The 22,494-nt window shown below is 41.1% G+C and overlaps 1 protein-coding gene across 1 annotated transcript; it reads right to left on the reverse strand.

Annotated features, from left to right (window-relative positions):
- Positions 1-12,052: 12,052 nt before the first annotated feature.
- Positions 12,053-14,073, reverse strand: LOC147631423 (large ribosomal subunit protein uL16-like). The gene is made up of 5 exons (XM_086809820.1): positions 13,948-14,073; positions 13,026-13,344; positions 12,522-12,704; positions 12,329-12,410; positions 12,053-12,195 (listed from the first exon to the last, which is right to left on the reverse strand). Exons 1-5 carry the CDS (start codon positions 13,955-13,957, stop codon positions 12,121-12,123), a joined length of 669 nt encoding a protein of 222 aa, XP_086665946.1. The 5' UTR covers positions 13,958-14,073; the 3' UTR covers positions 12,053-12,120.
- Between the last annotated feature and the right edge of the window lie 8,421 nt (positions 14,074-22,494).

The raw sequence follows: 22,494 nt of genomic DNA on the forward strand, positions 1-22,494 counted from the left end.
TTTTAAAAGTGTTATTCTTATTTTATGGATAAATAGATGTATAAAAAGATTTTCTTTTATTATAAAAGTGTTATTTTTATTAGATTCAATTTCTATGCATAGAAAGATGCATATTGGATATTTTTTTATTATACAAGTGTTATTTTCATCAGATTTAATTTCTATGCATAGACAGATGCATATTGGATATTTTTTATTATAAAAGTGTTATTTTTATCAGATTCAATTTCTATGAATAAAAATATATATATTGGATATTTTTTATTATAAAAGTGTTATTTTCATCATATTCAATTTCTATGCATAGAAAGACGCATATTGGATATTTTTTTATTATAAAAGTGTTATTTTCATCAGATTTAATTTCTATGCATAGAAAGATACATATTAGAAATTTTTATTATAACAGTGTCATTTTCATCAGATTCAAATTCTATGCATGAAAAGATGCATAATAGAAATATTTTTATTATAAAAGTGTCATTTTCATCAGATTCAATTTCTATGCATAGAAAGATGCATATTGGAAATCTTTTTATTTTAAAAGTGTTATTTCTATTAAATTAATTTTATGCATAAAGAATTTTTATATCAAAATTAGATTCTCTTTAATTCTATGTTTAATTTCCATGAATATTTGATAAATGAATAAGTAAATACTCTGAGAGGAAAATTCTATCGTTTCATATTCACTCGGTTTGTAAACAGAAAATTCAAAAAATCTATCGAAGTCGAAATATTCAGATAAATGATTAATTTATTCCTCATCGAAATTCGTGATTAATTTAGAAATCAGTTAAGTGAATATTCAATGAATGAAATTCAGTAAATTAGTAATTGAAATATCACCCCCTTTTCGAGAAAGATAATTCAGGAAGAAAAAGAGATGTGAGGTAAATAGAAGTGATAAGATGTGTGATGTGAATCAGATAGATGTGAATGAAGGGATGAATAGATGTGATGTGAACAGAGGTGATGAGATGTGAGGTAAATAGATGTGAAGAGATATGTGATGAGAATCAGATAGATGTGAATGAAGGGATGAATAGATGTGATGTGAATAGAGGTGATGAGATGGTGTGGACAGAAGTGATGTGATATAATGTGGATAGAATATATGTGATGGGATGGTTATGAATGAGATATCGTGTGGACAGAAGTGATGTGATATAATGTGGATAGAATGTATGTGATGGAATGGTTATGAGAATGTATGTGGTGGTATAAATGAACGAATGTGATGGATATGAATGAATGAGATGTGATGGGTGTAAATGGATGTGATGTAATTGAATGTGATGGACGAGAATTGATGTGGTATCATGTGAATTGTGATGTGAATGATTATGATGTGATGAGAAAGGGAATACAGATAAAATAAATGAGAAATGATGTGGAACAATGTGGAAAGACGAGAGTTCGCTATAGAAACTGTATTTATAACCTGTTTTTTTTTAAATGACTGTTCTATGTCAAGAATGCTGGTGGGGAAGCATTTTGACCATCTTGTGAATGAGGTCGTGGAGACCTAGTCTGATCAAGTTGCAACAGCTGACGGAGAGTCAATGGAGGACGTCTCGCGTAGCAAGGTCGGCCGAGGTCTTGACCAGCCTCGGTTCGATCAAAATGGTGAGCTTCCGGTACAGTGGATGAGAGACCAAGGAAGCGGCCTATGAGTGAAGCGCGGTGACCTGTGAAGGATCCTAGAGGGTGCTGACCATACGCGGTGCTCGGGCTTTGGGTCACCGAAGATACCCACACGTGCGTCGTGGAAGATATTGGAACAAGGAGTAAGAGTTGTTTTCTAAATTCGGGCATGGATCTAGTTGATTGGCCTTGCTAGTCCTCAACAGATGAGTCCATGACTCTTTTATATGGATCCGTTGGTTGATCTTGCTGATCTTTAACGGAGATTCTATTTTTGATATGTGAATATATCGCCGGTTACTATGAGCTAGGAACTAGCGAAAAGGCCCCTGAGTGGACAGGTGGTGAGCGTTCTGGTTGCCAATGATGCCATAGATATACCGATGAAGGAATGATTGCAAATAAAGATTCAATCGAAGATTTTGAGGATTACGACCAGTGATACTATGGTTTCATTAAATGATTGTTTTAAAGACAGCTGATTATGTGAAAAAAGTAATTTCATATTGGGTGTGTAAGTGGTGTGACTAGTTTTAAGTTTGCATGAATATCCGGCTAGGGGGCGTGGGAACTCTTTTTCCTAGTACCCGGGACAAAACCTAACCAAATTCTTAATTGGATCCCATCACTACATTGGTTGGGCGGTTGACACCATGGGACTGGATGGGGTTAGGCTGGACTGATGGATCCCTAAATTGAGACTCAATTCTGTTATGATACGATAGATGAAGTAAATCCCGGACAAAAATTGTTCTATAGAAAAGAATCAACAGCTGTGCCTCTCAATGAGAGGAAAAAAGCGTTGGTCTCTATGATCCAAGTGCAATCTTTTCCTGATCTGACTATGGGACTTACGGGTTCGGTCAGATCAATTCAGTTAGTTAAGACTTTTTGACTACGTTAGAGAAAATTTATCCTAGAGGAATCACTCTTGCTTTCCAGACAATGGGAAGTTTTTCCAGGTTCGGTTGTGGAAGAACCGATGGATTACTCTCTTGTCCGGATATCCGTAGGCGAGCCCCAAGCGAGGGACCCTGGCCCGTGCAAGAAGTGCTACTTCCGCTGCTAGCGGCCCTGAATTCGTTACACGGTGGGAACAAGAACCTTCCACATTGAGCAAATGTTTGGTAAAATGGACTAATCATTCCCCCCTCCCTCCTAATGAAAAACCCCACCTCTCGTTCCATAGCCATGTCCTCCATAGCCACGACCAGCACTCCATCAACGGTTTTGTCCTCCAAAAAAGGCCAACTTGTTTTCAGAAGCTGAAAGGCGTTATTGGTGATTTGTATTGCGATAATGTTTGGAAGAGAGTGCATTTGTTATTAGTCTTGACAAAGGAACCTTCCTTCCTTTGGTGGGTTCTTGATTTCTTGCAGCACCCTTTGCTGTCTACGTTAAAGCTCTCGCCCACGATGAAGAGGCCCTCAGGTGGCAATGTACTACATCAAGTAAGCAAGCAAGAGCATTGCGGCAAACAGGTGAAAGAGAGTGAGAAGCAGCAATTTTTGTTAAAATGGCCTCTCCACCATTCCATTTTGTGCATGTTAACAACAATATGCTCCTCTACCAAGGTTACAATCCGATTTCGTGTCAAAGCCTCAATCAGAGCAGCTTCTCTTCTTTGATAAAGCAGACATATGAGCTAGTCTCATTTCGCAACCTCAATCTATGTCGACCAAGGAGGTTGCTAGATTTTCACATGCAAGCAGCGGTGTTTTTCCTACCCACTCTTCTTCAGGCATCTCTCTTTCAATTTTTGAAGAAGCTACTAGGATGGGAAGGAAATCTGTGTCACAAGATGCAGATGGTTGTGATTGTAAGATGATTACGAAAGGAGGGAGAGGTGCAAGACTGCACAAAAGAGAGACCCGGCTTGATACAACGACAAAAGGAAGTGGCGTGCTCAAAGGTTCAATACCAACTCGGTTTTAGTTTTGTTTCTGTTTTTTTTTTTTAGCCAGTTGTAAGGTGGGACGTTACTACTTAGTCTAAGCAAAATTATATATTATACATCATTACTATCCACTAAAACATCATCAAAACTATTAATTAAATCATGAACACGTCATATAATACCATTAATTAAATCTCCCACGACAAGAGGTGAGAAAGGAGGAGGGTTGGTGGCGGGCATATACCACTTGCATTACAGCCCCATATGCATAAGGCCTCCACTAATTAGTACTACATAGTATTATGCCAATAGACACGAAGAGTTTTTAAAATCAATCAACTAGTAATCCTGCCTTTGTAAATATATATAATGATATTATTTTCCTTGGGTTTATTAGATAAATAACAAGCGTGTGAGAATATAGTTTCATTTGCAAAGGTATCTCTAAGGTAAAGAGTCAAAAGACCTTTAGAAATGTAGAAATAATATATTAATGGATTATTGGCATAAAATCTACCACGCAAAATTTTTTGCAGTTACATGTAGACACCGGATATTTCGACATACTATCTCTGCTCTCTCTCTCTCTCTCTCTCTCTCTCTCTCTCTCTCTCTCTCTCTCTCTCTCTCTCTCTCTCTCTCTCTCTCTCTCTATATATATATATATATATATATATATATATATATATATATATAGCTCCATAGGTTGTACGATCATGAAGTTCCCACTTTGTATCATATGGCTCGGATTTGACATTCCACGCTCATAGCTCTCGTCTTTGTTTTCTTTTGTACCATGATGAGATTACATGGACACTATTATATCACTTTTGGTCTCATAGACCCAACACTGGGTCTTTTGAAGATGTTTAATATAACTTTCTTTCTTTCTTTTTCTAGCAACTGGTTTTGAATGGCTCTCTTTCTCCCCCTCCCCCTTGTATTCGCATGACAACAAAAGGCAATGTCAAAGAAAGGGTGATGCCAATAAGGGCTTAATGTAGCTTTCAGGAAATGACATCCCTCACTCTGCTGGGGAGGGCGATAGTTGCTAGGGAGATGGCGACACAGTAGAACAATAGGGAGGCACCTTCAATAGTAGCTAGGGAAAAAGTGTAAGGTCTCCATAGACCACACCCAATGCTAGCAACTCACCATCTAATCATAGAGTACTACAAACTCACTCTCGAGCCTGAGGTTTGATTGATGCAAGCTTGTATGGTACCGATGGCCCCAACCTAGCATCCAATACCACTAGGCTAAACCACCCTTCTTGCAAATCCATGGACATGAGGTCTTGCGAACTTAGGTAGCCCTCCTCTCTACCACGTGAATACCTCAATAACTCATAAGTGCCAATAACTTGGCTCTAATTGACCCTTGCCACGTTGAGGGCTTGGATTGAAAATCACACTACCAGATATAAGTCTTGTTCATCAAGAACATCTAGGCTTGTGCAATCCTTGATCATCAAACGGAAGCACCAATTAGGTCAAAGTAGGTCATCCAATTGTCCAACCAATTTCGGACCATAGTTTCCTCGTACTTCTTTTTCTTTTCAAAAAAATACACAAGTGAAAATTGCATTTCGTTTTGAGGACCAATGAGTCGACTCAAAGCTTGTAACATAGCTTCAAGAGCAATGAGACGACTACTCGCAGTGGAGTGACAAAGATCTCTATGTATAGATAAATCGATAGTTGTAAGCATATATCTATGTATATGACTCTTATCCATAACTCTCTAGCATAGAACGAGTTATGTGTAGAGCTCTAAGTATAAAATTATTATGAATAGAGCTATGGATAAGACACTCGTGCATAGATATATTCATAAGAGCCATGCATAAGACTATGATACATATACCTACATAAAATTATAAGAAATAATAAAAATCCAATACACATGCTACTATATGAATAAGACAGAGATCATACCTCACAAGGATTGTTGTAAATGAAGTAGATTTGGTTGCAGATGCACATGGGAGATGGAGCCTAAAATACTCACTAAGGAGGTAGGAAGACTTGGCTAGGAGATTAGCAAGCAAAGCTCTCTATCAACACTCAGTCTTCATCGGCACAAAAGTTACATGCAATATACCATTTGTCAATGTACGATGCAATGAGGATATACTTTTAATTCTATGCCAAATGCCAAAGTAGCATATATTGTTGGGTTGAGTTGATTGAAAAAATTGAGATTTAATCTCTAATACAAAGGAGAACATGTAGAATTTTTTTCAAAAAAAAGTACATGCATGGATTGGATTGAAGACATTTATGGACACACTTAAGTTGCTTCTGGATGTCAAAGTTGCTTGGAAACAAAGGTGGAACATGTGGAACATGCGGAAGACAAATGGGTACCAAAAGAGCATTTCAACAAAATCTGAAGATTCTCAACAAAACCCTAACTCAATAAAATCACATTAGGACTGGAGTTTTGGTGATTATATACGCTCTTTTAGTCCTTCCCAACAAGCCTTCAACCTTTACATTCCGACATCATTTGGATCCCCAACTTGTCATTTTTCATCGGAGGTCAAACTTGGGCCCAATCAAAAACAGCAAATTATTTTGGACAAATGACATCATAAGATGGATGCACAACATTAGGGCTTTCCAACAATCCATAGTTCATACGTAAATGACCTGTGCCTAAGCCCCATCTCCATGTGCATGTGCAACCAAATCTACTTCATTACAATTGTTATAATTGATAAACTCATTAACAAATAATGATCTAAGAAAATTAGCATAAGAGTCTTATACTAACTCACTCTATGCATAAGCTATAAGAGAGCTCTATAATAGAGCTCTCTTATACTATAAGAGAGCTCTATAAGAGAGCTCTATAATAGAGCTCTCTATAATAGTGTAAGAGAGCTCTATAATAGAGCTCTCTTACACTACAATCTCTCTCACGCATACAACTCTCCATATTAGCTTGCAAAGTGTTGACTCAACACTTTGATCCATACCAATGTAAGGTCTACCATGACCAAGCCTTGGAACTATCCAACAAGAAACCACAGGAGCAGCGAGGCTTAAGTCTCACCTCCGAGCTCAGGAGTGAGTGCAGAGAACTTTGTGGCTGAGAGATGGTCCTGATCCTTAGCATACTAAAAGGTTAAGACAAATTAATTAATGCCCATGGTATTATGCATTTAATGCAGTCACGTAGCACATCGCTCTAAAGATACACGTAGCACATCGCACTAAAGATCCGATGTTCACTTGTGCAGGTTTATGTCTACTCAAGCTTTTTAAAAACCTGGTGTGGTAAACTCAGTTACCTTTCTTTACATGCCATTCTCAGTACATAAATTCTGATGTCTTGTATACTTCTGATGGACAACGGTCTCTCTCTCTCTCTCTCTCTCTCTCTCTCTCTCTCTCTCTCTCTCTCTCTCCCCCCACTAGGCACACATTGCAATATTTAAACAATATCCCAGTTATTGACTAAGTTATAGCATGGTCAAATGAATACCTAACCAAGCTAAAAGCCATATTTAGGGCTCTGTCACCAACTTGGACATTTCCCAGTATAAAAGGAGTCTGGTGGACTCCAGGATGTCTAAATAATTGGGAAGTACGAGCTTTGGGAATGGGAGATTATCCTAGAATACAAAGAACCACACTCCTAAAATTTAGGAGAGTTGCTATTTTTGGCCCCGACTCCAATGGAAATTCTGTTCGCATCATTACATCTAGAATTGAGCAAATACCAAGAGTTGGCAAAGTGCCTATGACAGAATGTCACCAGTTGGGATATTTTTAGAGGTAAAGTTTATGAAAGGATCCATCTCTTAGATTGGGACATGTGGCAAGAAAGTGGATCAAAGTGAGACAAGTGGCCTCACACTTGTCAGAAAGTGGATCAAAGTGAGACAAGTGGCATCACACTTGTCAAAAAGTGGATCAAAGTGAGACAAGTGGCGTCACACTTGTCACTCCAACTATTGTGTGGCTCTCCACTTGTCATTGTAGCCTTCTCTTGCCGTTTTAGCTCATGGGAGGCCCAAATCTATAAATTGGAGCCCTCTCTCTTCATTAATAGAGGCTCTCTTGCTACACACTAGCCTCTACCACCGTTAACAGGCTGCCCTAATGATGGCTACTCTCTTTCTCTCTCTCTTGAAGGCTGCTCGTGAAGAATACCGATTGTTGGGGACTGTTTTGGAGGCTTCCATCACTAAGAAATACTGAAGGCAAGGGTATTTAATCATTTATTATGATTTCTAACCATTGTACTTGTTGTACCAACCTTTTTACCTGCTATACCAGCCATTGTACCGACTGTACCAGCTTCTATACTTGTTGTACCAGCCACTACCTGCTGTACTAGTCACTGTACATGTTGTACCAGCATTTGTACTTGATGTACCTACTGTACCAACCATCGTACCGACTATACAAACCATTGTACTTACTGTACCAACCATTGTACCAACTGTACCAACCATTGTACCTGTTGTACCGACTGTACCAGCCATTATACTTGCTGTACCGACTGAATGAAGAGTTGTTCTTGCTGTACCAGCTCTATTGCATGAAGACCCGTGGTTTTTGGGAAAGAATTAGTACCCACACGAAGGTATATGGATTATATTGTTGGCTCGACATTTCTACAGCCTATTTTCCGACTTGGTGGCCTCGTGTTGGGCTATGTTATGGCATTTGTATATGGATAATCCGGCATCTCCCGTGAGGAGAGTAAGGCCCTCAAAGCTTGTACATGATATTATACTCCAGGGGAGGGGATCGGCCCATTCCGAGCTCTATGCGGTGTCACACGTGCAAGCTCCATTTTCAGCATTTGTGGATGTTTTGTCCAGCTTTTATGTTTTATGCAAAGTGATGATGGATATGTGTTAAGATTGTGGCCATATTTAAATGTTTTAATATGCATTGATGGTACCAACAAGTGTGTCAAAGGCCCTAGTCCCTCGGGCACCTGCTACGAGTTACATTGGTATCATAGCATAGGCTTTCTTGGAAGCGAAGGCTTCCTTCTATCAATAAGGAAAAGAAAAGATCTCAAGTGGGGACCACACTTACCATCATTGCTATTAAGCATGGCCAACCACTTCATAGCCTATGAAGCAAGAGCATGATCAATAGACAGCTTGGTCTAAGGATTTATGAATTCACAAAATTTATCTTAGAAGTATGGAGTTGGCTTTATGTGCACACGTTCAGCAATCTTTCCATATGGATATTGTGGATTATATTATCAAGCTTATAAGCAAGCTATATAGAGATATATCTCAGGATATCTTAAGGATATGGTGACAAGATATTTCTTTTGGCTTCATGACCTACCTGGCAAAGAAAAAGCTAAGTATACTTTAAGTTTGCAAAGTTGGTGATTTTGCCATTTACTATGAAGTATTTTTTATGTTCACTAACCCTTGTATAGCCATGCAAGGAGAAAGGTGGTGTGTTTACCTTGAGATGGTTTCAGGGAAACATTGTTTATGGCTCCCTTTATTGGGATGGATTATATCTATGGAGATTTCTTTCTTGGATGAGATTTATATAGATACTAGGCTTCACAAGCAATTTCTATGGACGAATCTGTCCGAGTTTATAAAGAAGAAATCTTTGGATACCTCATGGATATGATGCTTTTATGAATAAAGTCCACCTCGTAAGAGTTATGGTATACATGTCTATGGATTCCTGGACTTCTTGTCTAGGGATTTGGATCTATCCTCAAGTTTATGGATTATTCTTTTTAGCTCCCTTTATTTGGGATGCATTGGACTTATGAAACTCATGGTTCACATACCCTATGTAGTGTTCTCTTGTCCTACGTGCTCTCTTGAAGATTGTTTCTACCATGTGTGGATGAAACAATAGAGAGCAGATGGAAGGAAACATGGGCACTTCAGAGGGTAGTGTCAAGTACAACAGACCATGTGTAGTGTTCTCTTGTCCTACGTGCTCTCTTGAAGATTGTTTCTACCTTCTATGGGTGGAACAATAGAGAGAACATGGGCACTTAAGAGGGTAGAGTGAGTTGGTGGTTGAAATGCCTATAAACTATGTGCAGCAAAAATGCTTATGGAACACAAGGCTATTTATGCCTGCGAGTGATTGTTTTATCTTGTTACTTGAGCCCACCTCTCATCCAAGGTGTGTGGTCAGAGTACCAACACGAAGTGCAAGTGGTAAAGTGGACATGATACTTGGTTGGCAAGGGACTTATGTGTACGCCAAGGGTAATGTGGATTGACACATGTCTGTGTGCTTTGAGCTTGGATTATGATATCTGGACTTATGGGACTGTTTTATCTTGTCCGTTTATTTGGGACATGGATTTATTTATCTTTAAAGCCATATTAGAATCACTATCTCCCCATACAGAGGCCAAGAGGTTCATTGTTCATCTCACCATGCATGTGGATTCATGTTGGAATTGTGAGAGGGCAATTCAATGAGCACTCCACCATACACATGGATTCGTGTTGCGATTGTGGAGAAGTGTTTCATTGTTTCCACACCATGCTTGTTGATCAGAGTTGGGATTGTATGGAAGAACATGGGAACTGTTGAGATTGAGAGAAAGGATTGCCAAAACTATGGAGAACCAACTTTTCTATCACCATGGTTTGTGCTCTTGAATGGCACCAGTTTGTGTGCATAGCACATGTTTCTGTGCGAGACACTAGTTTCTTGTGCATGGCACTTATTTAAGTGTCTTAGCACCTGGTTGGCGATTTTCATTGGCATATGATTATCTCATTGATATTAGTGATTGAGATACAATTGGCTCTTGTGCCTGTGTCTAGCATATCTTCCATGGAATTCTCGCCCATTTATTTTGGGACATGATTTTGATATTGGTATTATGGAGACTTATTTAGTCTCACCAATTTCTTTGGGACATGGATTCTTCAATTGTATTGGATTTTTGAGACTGTCTCGTCTCGCCCACTTGATGGGACATGATTGTATCTTGAATATATGGCTTGAAGCTTAAAGTTGCGGATAACTTTTAAGAAGTTGGGGAGGATGTCACTAACCTGTACATTTCCCAATATGAAAGGAGTCTAGTGCACTCCAAGATGTCTAAATATTTGGGAAGTACAAGCTTTGGGAATGAAGGATTATCCTAGAATACAAAGAACCACACTCCTAAAATTTAAGAGTTGCTATTTTTGGCCCGACTCCGATGGAAATTCTACTCGCGTCATTACATCTAAAATTGAGTAGATACCAAGAGTTAGCAAAGTGTCTATGATAGAATATCTACCAGCTGGGATATTTTTAGAGATAAAGTTTATGGAAAGACCCATCTCTTAGATTGGGACATGTGGCAAGAAAGTGGATCAAAGTGAGACAAGTGGCCTCACACTTGTCAGAAAGTGGACCAAAGTGAGACAAGTGGCGTCACACTTGTCACTCCAACTATTGTGTGGCTCTCCACTTGTCATTGTAGCCTTCTCTTGCCATTTTAGCTCATGGGAAGCCCAAATCTATAAATTGGAGCCCTCTCTCTCTTCATTATTAGAGGCTCTCTTACTACACACTAGCCTCTACCACCGTTACAGGCTGCCCTAATGATGGCTACTCTCTTTATCTCTCTCCTAAAGGCTGCCCATGAAGAATACCGTCTGTTGGGGCCTGTTTGGGAGACTTCCATCTCGAAGAAATACTGAAGCAAGGCTATTTAATCATTTATTATGATTTCTAGCCATTGTACTTGTTGTACCAACCTTTGTACCTGCTATACCAACCATTGTACCAACTATACCAACTTCTATACTTGTTGTACCAATCTCTGTACCTGTTGTACTAATCATTATACATGTACCAACATTTGTACTTAATGTACCTGCTGTACCAACCACCATACCAAACCACTGTACCTACTATACCAACCACTGTACCGACTATACCAACCATTGTACCTGCTATACCGACTGAATGGAGAGTTGTACTTGCTGTACCAGCTCTATTGCATGAAAACCCGTGGTTTTTGGGAAAGCATTAGTACCCACACGGAGGTATATGGATTGTATTGTTGGCTCGACATGTCTAGCTTGGTCGTTGGGCTGAGTTATGGCATTTGTAAATGGATAATCCGGCATCTCCCGTGGGGAGAGTAAGACCCTCAAAGCTTGTACATGATATTATTCTCCTTGGGTAGTAAAATACTCCAAGGGAGGGGATCGGCCCATTCCAACCTCTATGCGGTGTCACACGTGCAAGCTCCATTTTCAACATTTGTGGATGTTTTGTCCAACTTTTATGTTTTATGCAAAGTGATGATGGATATGTGTTAAGGTTGTGGCCATCTTTAAATGTTTTAATATGCATTGATGGTATCAACAAGTGTGTCAAAGGCCCTAGTCCCCCAAGCACCCACCGCATGTTATAGGCTCCCTCGCTACACATCCAACTTCAAAAACAAGTACACGAGTTTTAAAAAAAGAATGCTGTCCACATCTCTAAACCTCAAAATCAACCTAACAATCAGAATCAACTTGGCCAGAAAGCCTGCAATGGTTGCAAATAGTATTGAATTAAGATCCAAGTGCACACTTCACCAAGACAACAGGCTCATCAAGCTGAAACAGCTGCTGACAGAAAAGCACCTCCGGGCTTACGTTTTGATAGAAGCCCATGGCAGCCAAGGAGCTGTGCAGGAAAGACAAGCATGTCATTAAAGAGAGATTTTTAACTAGTGCAGTAGCATCCCACAACCACTCAAAAAAAGACTTGAAGCTGGAACGAGGGAGTATAAGCTTCATTAAGAAAGCAAAATGTTCACCTTCGCATTCACACCATCATTGACAATTCTATTCTCTTCCTTCCACTTGAGATAGTCTGTCCGGGCAAACTTGGTGAATCCCCTGCAAGCCAGTCTCAAACAGATAAGATGGCTCTACAAGAGTCTTAAATCAAAACCAGTGAAAAACAAGGGACACGATGCAAAAGAAAATTCATTGGACATGTCACATTACCATTTCCTGCTCACAATAATCTTCTGCCTGCCTGGAAATTTGAACTTAGCTCGGCGAAGAGCCTCTTGGGCATGCACTCCATTGTTGTCTTTGCAGCGTACAGACAACAGAACCTGCCCAATGTCAACTCGGGCACAAGTTCCCTGAGGTTTTCCAAAAGCTCCTCTCATTCCTGTCTGGAGCCTGAAATAACCGAAGGAAACCAAAACAGTAAATCATTGAATAAATTAACGGATTGGATGGTGACCCAAATAGCAAATCTCAACTGTCAATCCACAAATCAAACCCCAAGAAGCACAGCATTGTTAACATGAAATTGAAGTTACTATGCAAATATATTCTATGCTTTACCAGATAGGGAGAAGTTTCACTACACAGCCTTCATGCATGTGTCAATGTGTGTGACACATTGTGTTCAACACTTGTGTCAACATGCATGAATGTGGCATATCAATGATATTTTCAGCAAAGAGTCTATTTTTATGAAAATGGAGAAATCGCTACCTATCAGCTCCAGCACAGGAAAGCATCTTGTTAATGCGGAGGACATGGAAAGGATGGACCCGGACTCTCAGGTGGAAAGCATCCTTCCCTGCAAACTTGGTCATGTACTTGTTGCAGGCAATGCGGGCAGCCTCCAGCGCTTCGCTGGAAACATTTTCCTTCTCCCAGCTGACCAGGTGCACACAGAAAGGGAACTCATCCACCCCCTTCTTCTTCATGCCCACATCATAAATACGAATCTTGGGATCAGGAACACCCCTGCAGTAGCGTGACTTGGGGTATGGCTTGTTCTTGATTTGCCGGTAACATCTAGCAGGTCCTGTGTAGCAAAATTGACTGCATTAGATTTCAAGATTGAAATTAGCAGAAAATTTAGATTGATCTCTAAAAATGCCAGACCCCCACAGCAAGATAGAAGTTTGCTAGGAGGTGAGATGAACCTCCTATACCATGAAATCCACGCCCACAACAAGAACAAAACATTCTAGAATACGCTAAAAAGGCCAAAACCTGACAGTCCCAAAAACCTGGGAGAGTTACCAGGATAGGAGTAAGAGAGCAAAATCCTCTATGAGATAAAAGCGTCCAGGAAAATCAAAACCCTTGAAAGGCCAGTCCCAAACGCCCTAATAAAGAATACATTCCAGTCCCATGGATCGAAGCGAGAAAACAGAGAGCAAATAAAGACCACGGAAACGCTAAGGTTGACAAGCGAACAGAAACCATTCACAGCTAACCCTAAAACAGAAACCCTAAGAAAGCAATTCGGAATCTATGAGGTATCAACCCTGACCATAGCTTAGTTTTCCGAAATTACACAGAAAACCCTAAAACATTAATCAATTTCAGGCATCACAAAGAGCGTGCAAAGTGAATGCATCGAAAGCGACAGGACTTCACGAAAAAAATGTAGGAAGCTTACTTCGGCCCATGGCGACGGAGTGCAAGTTGGATCCAACAGCAAACGTTTCAGTGCTGAAAGAAAGGAGACGGAGGACCACCGGCTGTTAAAACCCTAGGTTCACACTACATTTTTTTTATTATTATAATATATTTTTAGTACAGAGTGAGATCATGATGAGTTTTTAGTAATGTGATTCACAAGCTTGGCTATGAGCAATGGTGGCATTTCTAGCATAGCAATGCTCATGGGGGGCCAAATGGGACATACATGAAGCATTCCTTGAAGATCTTGGTGGTTATGGAGCTTCTTGAAGTGGACAAAATCAGAGAATAGTTCTTCACAAAAATCAACATAAAGAGAGGCTAAATCTTCATCAACTCCAAGCATTGGTGAAGACCTGGTGAAGGAGCACAACTCACAATAGATACCTCTACAACAAATGTAACAGGCATCTTTCATGGAATCTCAAAAGATCACATCGAGATTAATGGGCATAGAATGAAGAAGATCAGTCCCACTTCCCAAGGAATCTATAAGGCTATTCAGGCTCTGTGAACAAGCGGATCTCATAGAGGACTGCCATTTGTGCATCTCAAAGAGGAGACTACTATCCCAAGGAATCTATAAGGCTATTCAAGCTCTGTGAATAGGCGGATCTCAGAGAGGAATGCCATTTGCACATCTCAAAGAGGAGGCTACTATCATTTGCGCATCTCAAAGAGAAGGCTACTTTTGTTGGCGCATCTCAGAGAGGAAGAATACTAACATTTCATCACCTTGGGTGAATCATCAACGTGCTAGCCCCATCAAAACGGAGCACTTCATCAAACATGCTAGCCTCATCAATGTTATCAGGAATTTGGATCCACCTTGAAAAGATAATCTTAAACATCATTAGATCTATAGGCCATGGCAACAATTTATGCTCAAATCTAAGAGAAAGCAGGCGTTTCACAGTCTACAGAAGCTCAATTTGCATAGCTTTGACCGAGCACATGGGTTGAAGGAGATAATTGAAGCACAGTTTACGAGCTAGGCAACGCATCAATGCAAGCTAGCTCAGTTTTAGTAGCAAGCAGACGATCCCATGTAGAGCACAGCATGGAGCTTTCACTTCCCAAATCACAGCAAGTCAGCTCAGTTTTAGCAGCGCACTGTGGTGATCATGCAAACATTGAAGCATGCTTGCTCTTCCAGACAACGAAAGCATGGGACCATGCTTACAATCATTTAAAGTGCAATAAAGCAAACGTCAAGTTTTTCAATAGAAGCAGTTCAGCGCAACGCATACTCTGTAGAGCTTGGAGAGGTCAGCGCCTTCAGCTTACTCAGCAGAGCTTGAGCCTAGCATCAAAACAACAATCGATTCCAGCCAGTGCTATTTGCAGGTCTATTGCAATGCTCATCGTGTAAGGCAAAACGACACAAACAAATGGACAGGACATTTCATTTGCTAGCTAATGAATCTGCTCCAATGTAGTAGATGATGTGCGCAACCCATTGCCATGTTTGTCCCTCTCTCTAGGTACCCAGGGTGGGATCATGATGTGTGGGTAGCCACTGAGAGCATCGATCATGTGGTGCATCTCTTTGCACATTCAAGGGATCAAATGATCGTAGGCACCATCCTCGATGTTGAATTCCAAATCAACAAGATCATGGAGAATCACTAGTGCTATCATAGATAGTTGAGAGGCTGAGCTAGTGTAAGATATGGAAGAGTGTCTACATGATGAGGTGATGATGCAATGACAGATCACGAAGCATAGAGCTAAGCATTTCTTTTAGGAGAGTCGACAAGTCTCTTGCCATGGTGGCCTATGGTGGATACAACAATACCTTGCCTTGTATCCCATGACCAACTTTTGAGATTTTGGGACAACAAACATTTTCATCACAAAGCTTATGTGTGGGGGTGTATGTCATGTTGTTTGTTACTAGACAAGTCTTCATGATGCGACAAGCTTCTATGTGCTTGGATGCAGTACTTCTTTCTCTGCCACCCTCTTCCATCTCTCTCTCTCTCTCTCTCTCCCACCCTCTCACACCCTCTCTTCCTCCCTCCCAGCCTCCCTCTCACTCTCTCTCTCTCTCTCCCCCCCTCCCCCTTCCTCTTCCCTTTCTCCCTCCCTCTCCCTCTCTCTCTCTCTCTCTCTCTCCCCCTTCCTCTTCCCTTTCTCCCTCCCTCTTCCCCCTCTCTCTCTCTCTCTCTCTCTCTCTCTCCCTCTCCCTCCCTCTTCTCTCTTTCTCTCTCTCTCTCTCTCCCTCTCCCTCTCCCACCGTCTTCCTCCCTCTCTCTCTCTCTCTCTCTCTCTCTCTCTTCCATTTCTCTCTCTCTCTCTCTCTCCGTCTCCCTCTCCCACCGTCTTCCTTCCTCTTCCCTCTCTCTCTCTCTCCCTCTCTCTCTCTCTCTCCCTCTCCCACCCTCTTCTCTCTCTCCTTCCTTTCCCTCTCCCTTTGTCTTCCCCTGCCACCCTCTCTCTCACTCTTTCTCCTTCCCTCTCCCTCTTTCACCCTCTTTCACCTCTTCCCTCCTCACTCTCTCTCCTTCCCTCTCTCTCCCTCTCCCTCTCTCACCCTCTTCCCTCCTTCCTCTCTCCCCCTCTCTCCCTCTCCCACCCTCTTCCCTTTCTCCCTCTCTCTCTCCCTGTCTCCTTCCTTTCCCTCTCCCTCTGACCCTCTCTCTCACTCTCTTTGCTTCCCTCTCTCTCCCTCTAGTTCCCTCTCTCTCTCTCTCCCTCCAGTTCCCTCTCTCTCTCTCTCTCCCCCCTCTCCCACCCTCTTCCCTTTCTCTCTCCCTCTCCCTCTCTCCTTCCTTTCCCTCTCCCTCTCTCTCCCTCCAACCCGCCCTTTCACTCTCTCTCTCTCTCTCCCTCCCTTTCACCCTCTTCCTTGCTCTCTCCCACCCTCTCTCCTCCTCTCCCACCCTCTTCCCTTTATCTCTCCCTCTCTCACCCTCTTTCCTCTCTCCACCCTTTCCCTTTCCCTTTCCCTCCCACCCACCCTCTCTCTCTCTCTCTCTCTCCCTCTCCCTCTCCCTCTCCCTCTCCCTCTCTCTCACCCTCTTCCCTCCCTCTCCCTCTCCCCCCCCCTCTCTCTCTCTCTCTCTCTCCCTGTCTCCCATGCTCCCTCTCACTCTGTCTCTCTCCCTCAACTTTGTCAAGGGTGTCTCTCTTGTCCTCCCTCTCCTTGCATCTCTCTCTCTCTCTCTCTCTCTCTCTCTCTCCCCCCCCCTTGTCTACCATCTCTCTCTCCCTCTTACTATGTTTGCTTTAATTATTCATTTGCATGTGATGGCATTTTATTATCTCTCATTAACTCTCACCTCCTCTCCAACCATTCCTCCCCCCTCCCCCCCCCCCCCCTCTCTCTCTCTCTCTCTCTCTCTCTCTCTCTCTCTCTCTCTCTCTCTCTCTCTCTCTCTCTCTCTTATTTTTACATGCGATTGCATAGCATTGCATGTCATTACAAGCTTCTACAAGTTAGTACTATTTACATGTGCTTGCATTTTTTTTTGTATTTGCATGACATTACATTGCATTGCATGGCATGGCATTGCATTTGCATGTTATTATATGTGCATGTCATTGCATGTACATGTCATTACATTGCATTGCATGGCATGGCATTGCATTTGCATGTTATTATATAAGCATGTCATTACATGATACTGCTTGCCCTCCTTTATTATCCCTTGCATGATTACTTATGCCTTTATTTATCTTTATGTGTGCTTGAATAACCTTACATGTCATTCAATGTTGCATGTCCTTTAACACTCTTTTCATGCACTTACACACAAACAAAAAAAAAAAAAGGAGGAGAAGGAGATCTATGTTTGTAAGGTACTATATAACCTAATAAATAAAAACACAAATCAAAAATAGAGGAAAAGGAAATGTATTTAAAAGGAGATGTATGTTTGTAAGGACATATGACCTAAAGTGCATAGTGAAAAATATAAAACAAATTGAAATGAAGAAACCATAAGCTAAGAATTGGGACAAATCATCATGTGGATTAGCATGCAAGAATCACACATAATGCCTAAGTGATTTAATCTTTCACCAAAGGATGGAAATAATCTTCCATAGGCCAATGTATGGTAGCTCAAAGCTCCAATGTATGTTCAAAAATCATATGATCAAAAGATACAAATGAGGGTCCATGAGCCCCTGTTATACTTGAGCCCTATGACCATAAACCTAAGCTAACTATTAAAGTTGCTACTTCATTACAAACCATCTCTTCCCTCCCAAAGATTTTGTCCTCAAAACCTACCAGGTGTACAATTGTCATATCTCCTATATACATCAATGAGAAGAGAAGGTTCCATCATATGTACAAGATAATGGTAGGGTCTCCAAAAGTAGCCATGTCTAAGTAGTATGAACCCTAAATAGATTCCATGAGCAATGTAGAACTAGACCCTCCAATCATGAAACAAGTGCTCTTGAAGCATCGTGGACTGTTATGACAGCCCATGTTGATGTCGAAACTACTTGCAAATCTCTCATGAAAACACTTCAAAATGAGCCCCAAATGACATGTGCACAATGCTAAAGCATCTACATATCATAAAGAACCACCATAGTAACCATTATAGCGCATTGAGATCACTAAAAGACTCCCAAAAGTTCCTCTGCCAAATTTGTCCAGAAAATTCCAAAATGCACATCTTCCATTATGGGAGTCATAAAAAAGCCCATATAATGCATACCAAATGGTCAAACCATATCCCTCCATAATAGACCTTGTTGTTGCACATAAGAAAGTGGTTGCCATGTATCCTCATCCATAAGTAAATCCACAAAAGTGTGGACATCTCTCCCATAGATGAATCCCACCACCAAGGTCAAATGAAATGGTATCCTTTTGAAATATCATGTCATCCATAATGTGTCCATTATTCCAACCACCGGGGTCGAATGGAAATGCATCACCCTCTTTTATGGAATAATGATCCTCACGTGACTCTTCAATTGGTGTTCATGGTAGTTCTTAAACTCTTCAACTTCATTAGACTCCTTGGCATCCTCTCCTCCATCCATGAGAATCATGGTGGCTACAACCTTCTTAGTTTTGCATACATGCCCGGGTGACTGTGACTCTTTGCACTTGAAGCATAAGCCTTTGCTTCTTAACTCATCAATCTTTCAATCATCCATCCTTTGAGTCTTGTTGAAGGTATGAGGAGACTTTTTGGTGGAAGTATTCCCTTTTTTGCATAAAAATGAGCTTCACCCTTGGGCTGTCCACCCATATAAATGGTAGGAAATCTAGGAATGGAAGAGGGTGGTATAGGAAGAGAGTTTATACCCTTATTAGAAGAAATAATGGGTGGCTTAGATGAGTCATTCATGAGTAAAGTGGACTGTGATTTTCTATATTCGGGCTCATAAAGCTCCACCCCAACCATAGCCTCTTTAAGGGTAGGTGGGAGGATAGTAGAAGATAAAGGATCCATGAAATTGATTCTTAATCTTGACAAATGAATGCAAGGATCAAGACTTATCAAGAGTATGCATGATGGAATCTCAAGCAAGCCAAGAATGCATGTGTTGATGAAATTATTGATAGAAATCAAGCAAGGTTAGCTTCCCCAAGAATGCATGTGTTGATGAAATTATTGATAGAAATCCTTCCAAATGGTAATGCATACGGATCTAGAGAGCTTTGCATTTGATCTAGACATCTCCTTAGATCCTATATTGTTGGAGATAGATTTATCATGTGATATCGGTCACATAGGGGCATCATTGATGGAGATAGACCATGTTTATGAGGACGACCTTGGAGGCCTTAGAGATGTCATAGCGATGATGATTTAGGGGATGATACCATTTATCTTTCATGTGAGGACACCTCTTCATTTTTTAGTGATAATTATAATGATGTTGATAAGTATATTGATATCTTAGATCATCATACACACATAGAGAGTTTTGCATATGAGGAGGTAGTTCATGGTTTGGCTCATGCCCATATACCTATTGATGTAGTGGACCATGTTTTTGACATTTTGAGTGATGCTACATGGGATGACAACATTGGTTCACTCTTACCGTCACATGACGCCAACCTTGAGATGTGTTCTTTTGGCTTCTATGGATATCAACAACACGATCTTGTTTTCTTTGGATCCAGGGCATTTACTTTTGGATGTAGTATATGTCATCTAGGATGTATGGTATCTGATTATATGGTGCATTATGTGGATTTACATGCATCACATCCAGATTCTCACCTGAGCAGTTATTTGGACCATGGATTTGATGATATTTCTAGTGGTCATTTCACTTTGGACGAGGATCTTGGGTACTTCCTTCTCGATCCAATTGATCACACATGTGTTCCATGGTTAAATGGTCTATACTTTGGCTATCCATTTGACCCAGGCAGAGTTATAGCAAGTTACATCTTGACATGGTTGCCTATCCATTTGATCCAAGAGGATTGGCTGACCACGACACTGACATTGGCTCTCTACATTTTCCATTCGATCCAGGTGATTTGAGAGCCATTGCTTGAAAGCCTACATGGCTTGGATTTACATTCCATCAATGTGGTCACACTTGTGTGGATTACCTCATCTTCGAGGGCGGCACTAGTGTCTTTTCCATTTGATCCTGGAGGATATTCGACTAGCTTCGTCATCCACTACTTTATCGTGGGACCATTGTCTTGGATTTTGCATGCCTCGGATTTCCTTTCGATCCAGGTGGTTACGTAGAAAGCCTCATCATTGACAGGAGTCCTTTATCTTTTCCATTTGATCTCCAGGGTCATGAGATTCATGTATTGGTATTGGTGCTCTGTGATGGTGACACTTGGTCATACACTTGGTCATGTATTTGGTTCATTGTATATAGCCTTTGTGTATTTGTTTTGTGCACAACCACCCTTCGATTTCAAGGACAAAATCATGTAAGGAGGGGATGGTTTGTAACAAAGTGTTCTTAGGATGTACATGCACATGGAATGGGCCTAGGCACATGGGATTAGGGTCATTTACATGGGGGATTAGGGCACGTGGGCCTTGGGACTATAAAAGGCATGTGCTCTAGGAGTATTGTACCTTTTGATCTTTGAAATCTTGTGATACTCATTACACTTTACTTTCCATATTGCTTAGTGTTAATCTCTCTTAGCTTTTCCTAAACCAAGTTAATTACTGTCTGCAAGAGGTAAACCTGTATAAAATCGACCTGTGCTATATAGCACAGCCCAAAACAGACGAATGGGCACCTGTCCTGCAGATTTTAATCTTGACAGAAAATCTGCACAGTAGGACGATTTTGCCTGCGCAGTACTTGGAATGCAAAAACGGAGGGCGAAATGACTTCAGATCGAAATTCTGAAACGACCGAGCCCTACAGGCTCGCCCACGGCATATACTAACCTGCAGACGCTCGTGAAACCTCGTTGCAATCGGAGGAGATGAAGCGGCAGGTGCCGGTGATGCTGCCCGGGAGGAGGAAGCCTGCTCTGATACCAATTGTTGGAATTAGGGTTGCAGGAATGCACACACAACTTCAAGAAGATGAGGAGGCTTGAGCACAACACAGTAGTGTATTATGAGTGCCAAAAATGAAAGATAACAAGCCCTAGAAGATAATGGGCGTATATACAATGCACGGGGGAAAAAACCTCCTAGTGAGGGAAAAAGTGCCCCGGCGGTCCTAAGTGTGTTCACACACATCACTACTATAATATGGTAACAGACTCGCACAATCGGCCCCTCTTGCTCGGCTAGCTAGGAGGAAGAAAGGGGTTGCACCACCCAACCCTCTCTCGGTGCCAACCCTCTCTCCCTCCCGACAACCAAAGAGGGGGAGGGGGGAGAGGGCAAAGGAAACATGCGAGGGAGAGAGGGGGTGATGTCAGCCAATCAATATGGGAAAGAGGGGGGGTACTGGAGGTGGCGACATACAAAAGAAGAGGGGGGGTAAAGGGCAGGAGGGACACGGGAGGCAGGGGGGAGAGCGTGGGGCGCGAGTTCAGAGGAGGGACATGATGCTAGAGATAGGTGAGAGGCAAATAGCAAGGGGTGGGCTAGGCAGGTGGGTTGAGGGGCAAGCATAGAAGGGACGGGGAAACGCCCCTCCCCCTCCATTTCCTTGATTATGGTCATTGGTGTCCATATTTGAGGCCCCAAATATGGTCACGCCATCGACGACCATATTTGGGGTGCTTGTATTAGCCGAATATGGTCATTGTTTTAGTGACCATATTCGGAGCGGTTGAATATACTCACCCCTAAATGTGTGTGTGTGTGTGTGTGTGTGTGTGTGTGTGTGTGTTATATATATATATATATATATATATATATATATATATATATATATACATATATATGTATACATATACACACACACATATATACATATACATATATATATATATATACATATATATATATATGTGTGTGTGTGTGTGTATGTGTATATATATATATATTTGTGTATATATATATATGTGTGTGTGTGTGTGTGTGTGTGTGTATATATATATATATATATATATATATGTTTGTGTGTGTATATATATATATATGTATGTGTG

The sequence above is a fragment of the Cibotium barometz genome, chromosome 15 (genome assembly GCF_041138505.1).
Source record: "Cibotium barometz isolate CiBa-2024 chromosome 15, ASM4113850v1, whole genome shotgun sequence".
Lineage (NCBI taxonomy): Eukaryota > Viridiplantae > Streptophyta > Polypodiopsida > Cyatheales > Cibotiaceae > Cibotium > Cibotium barometz.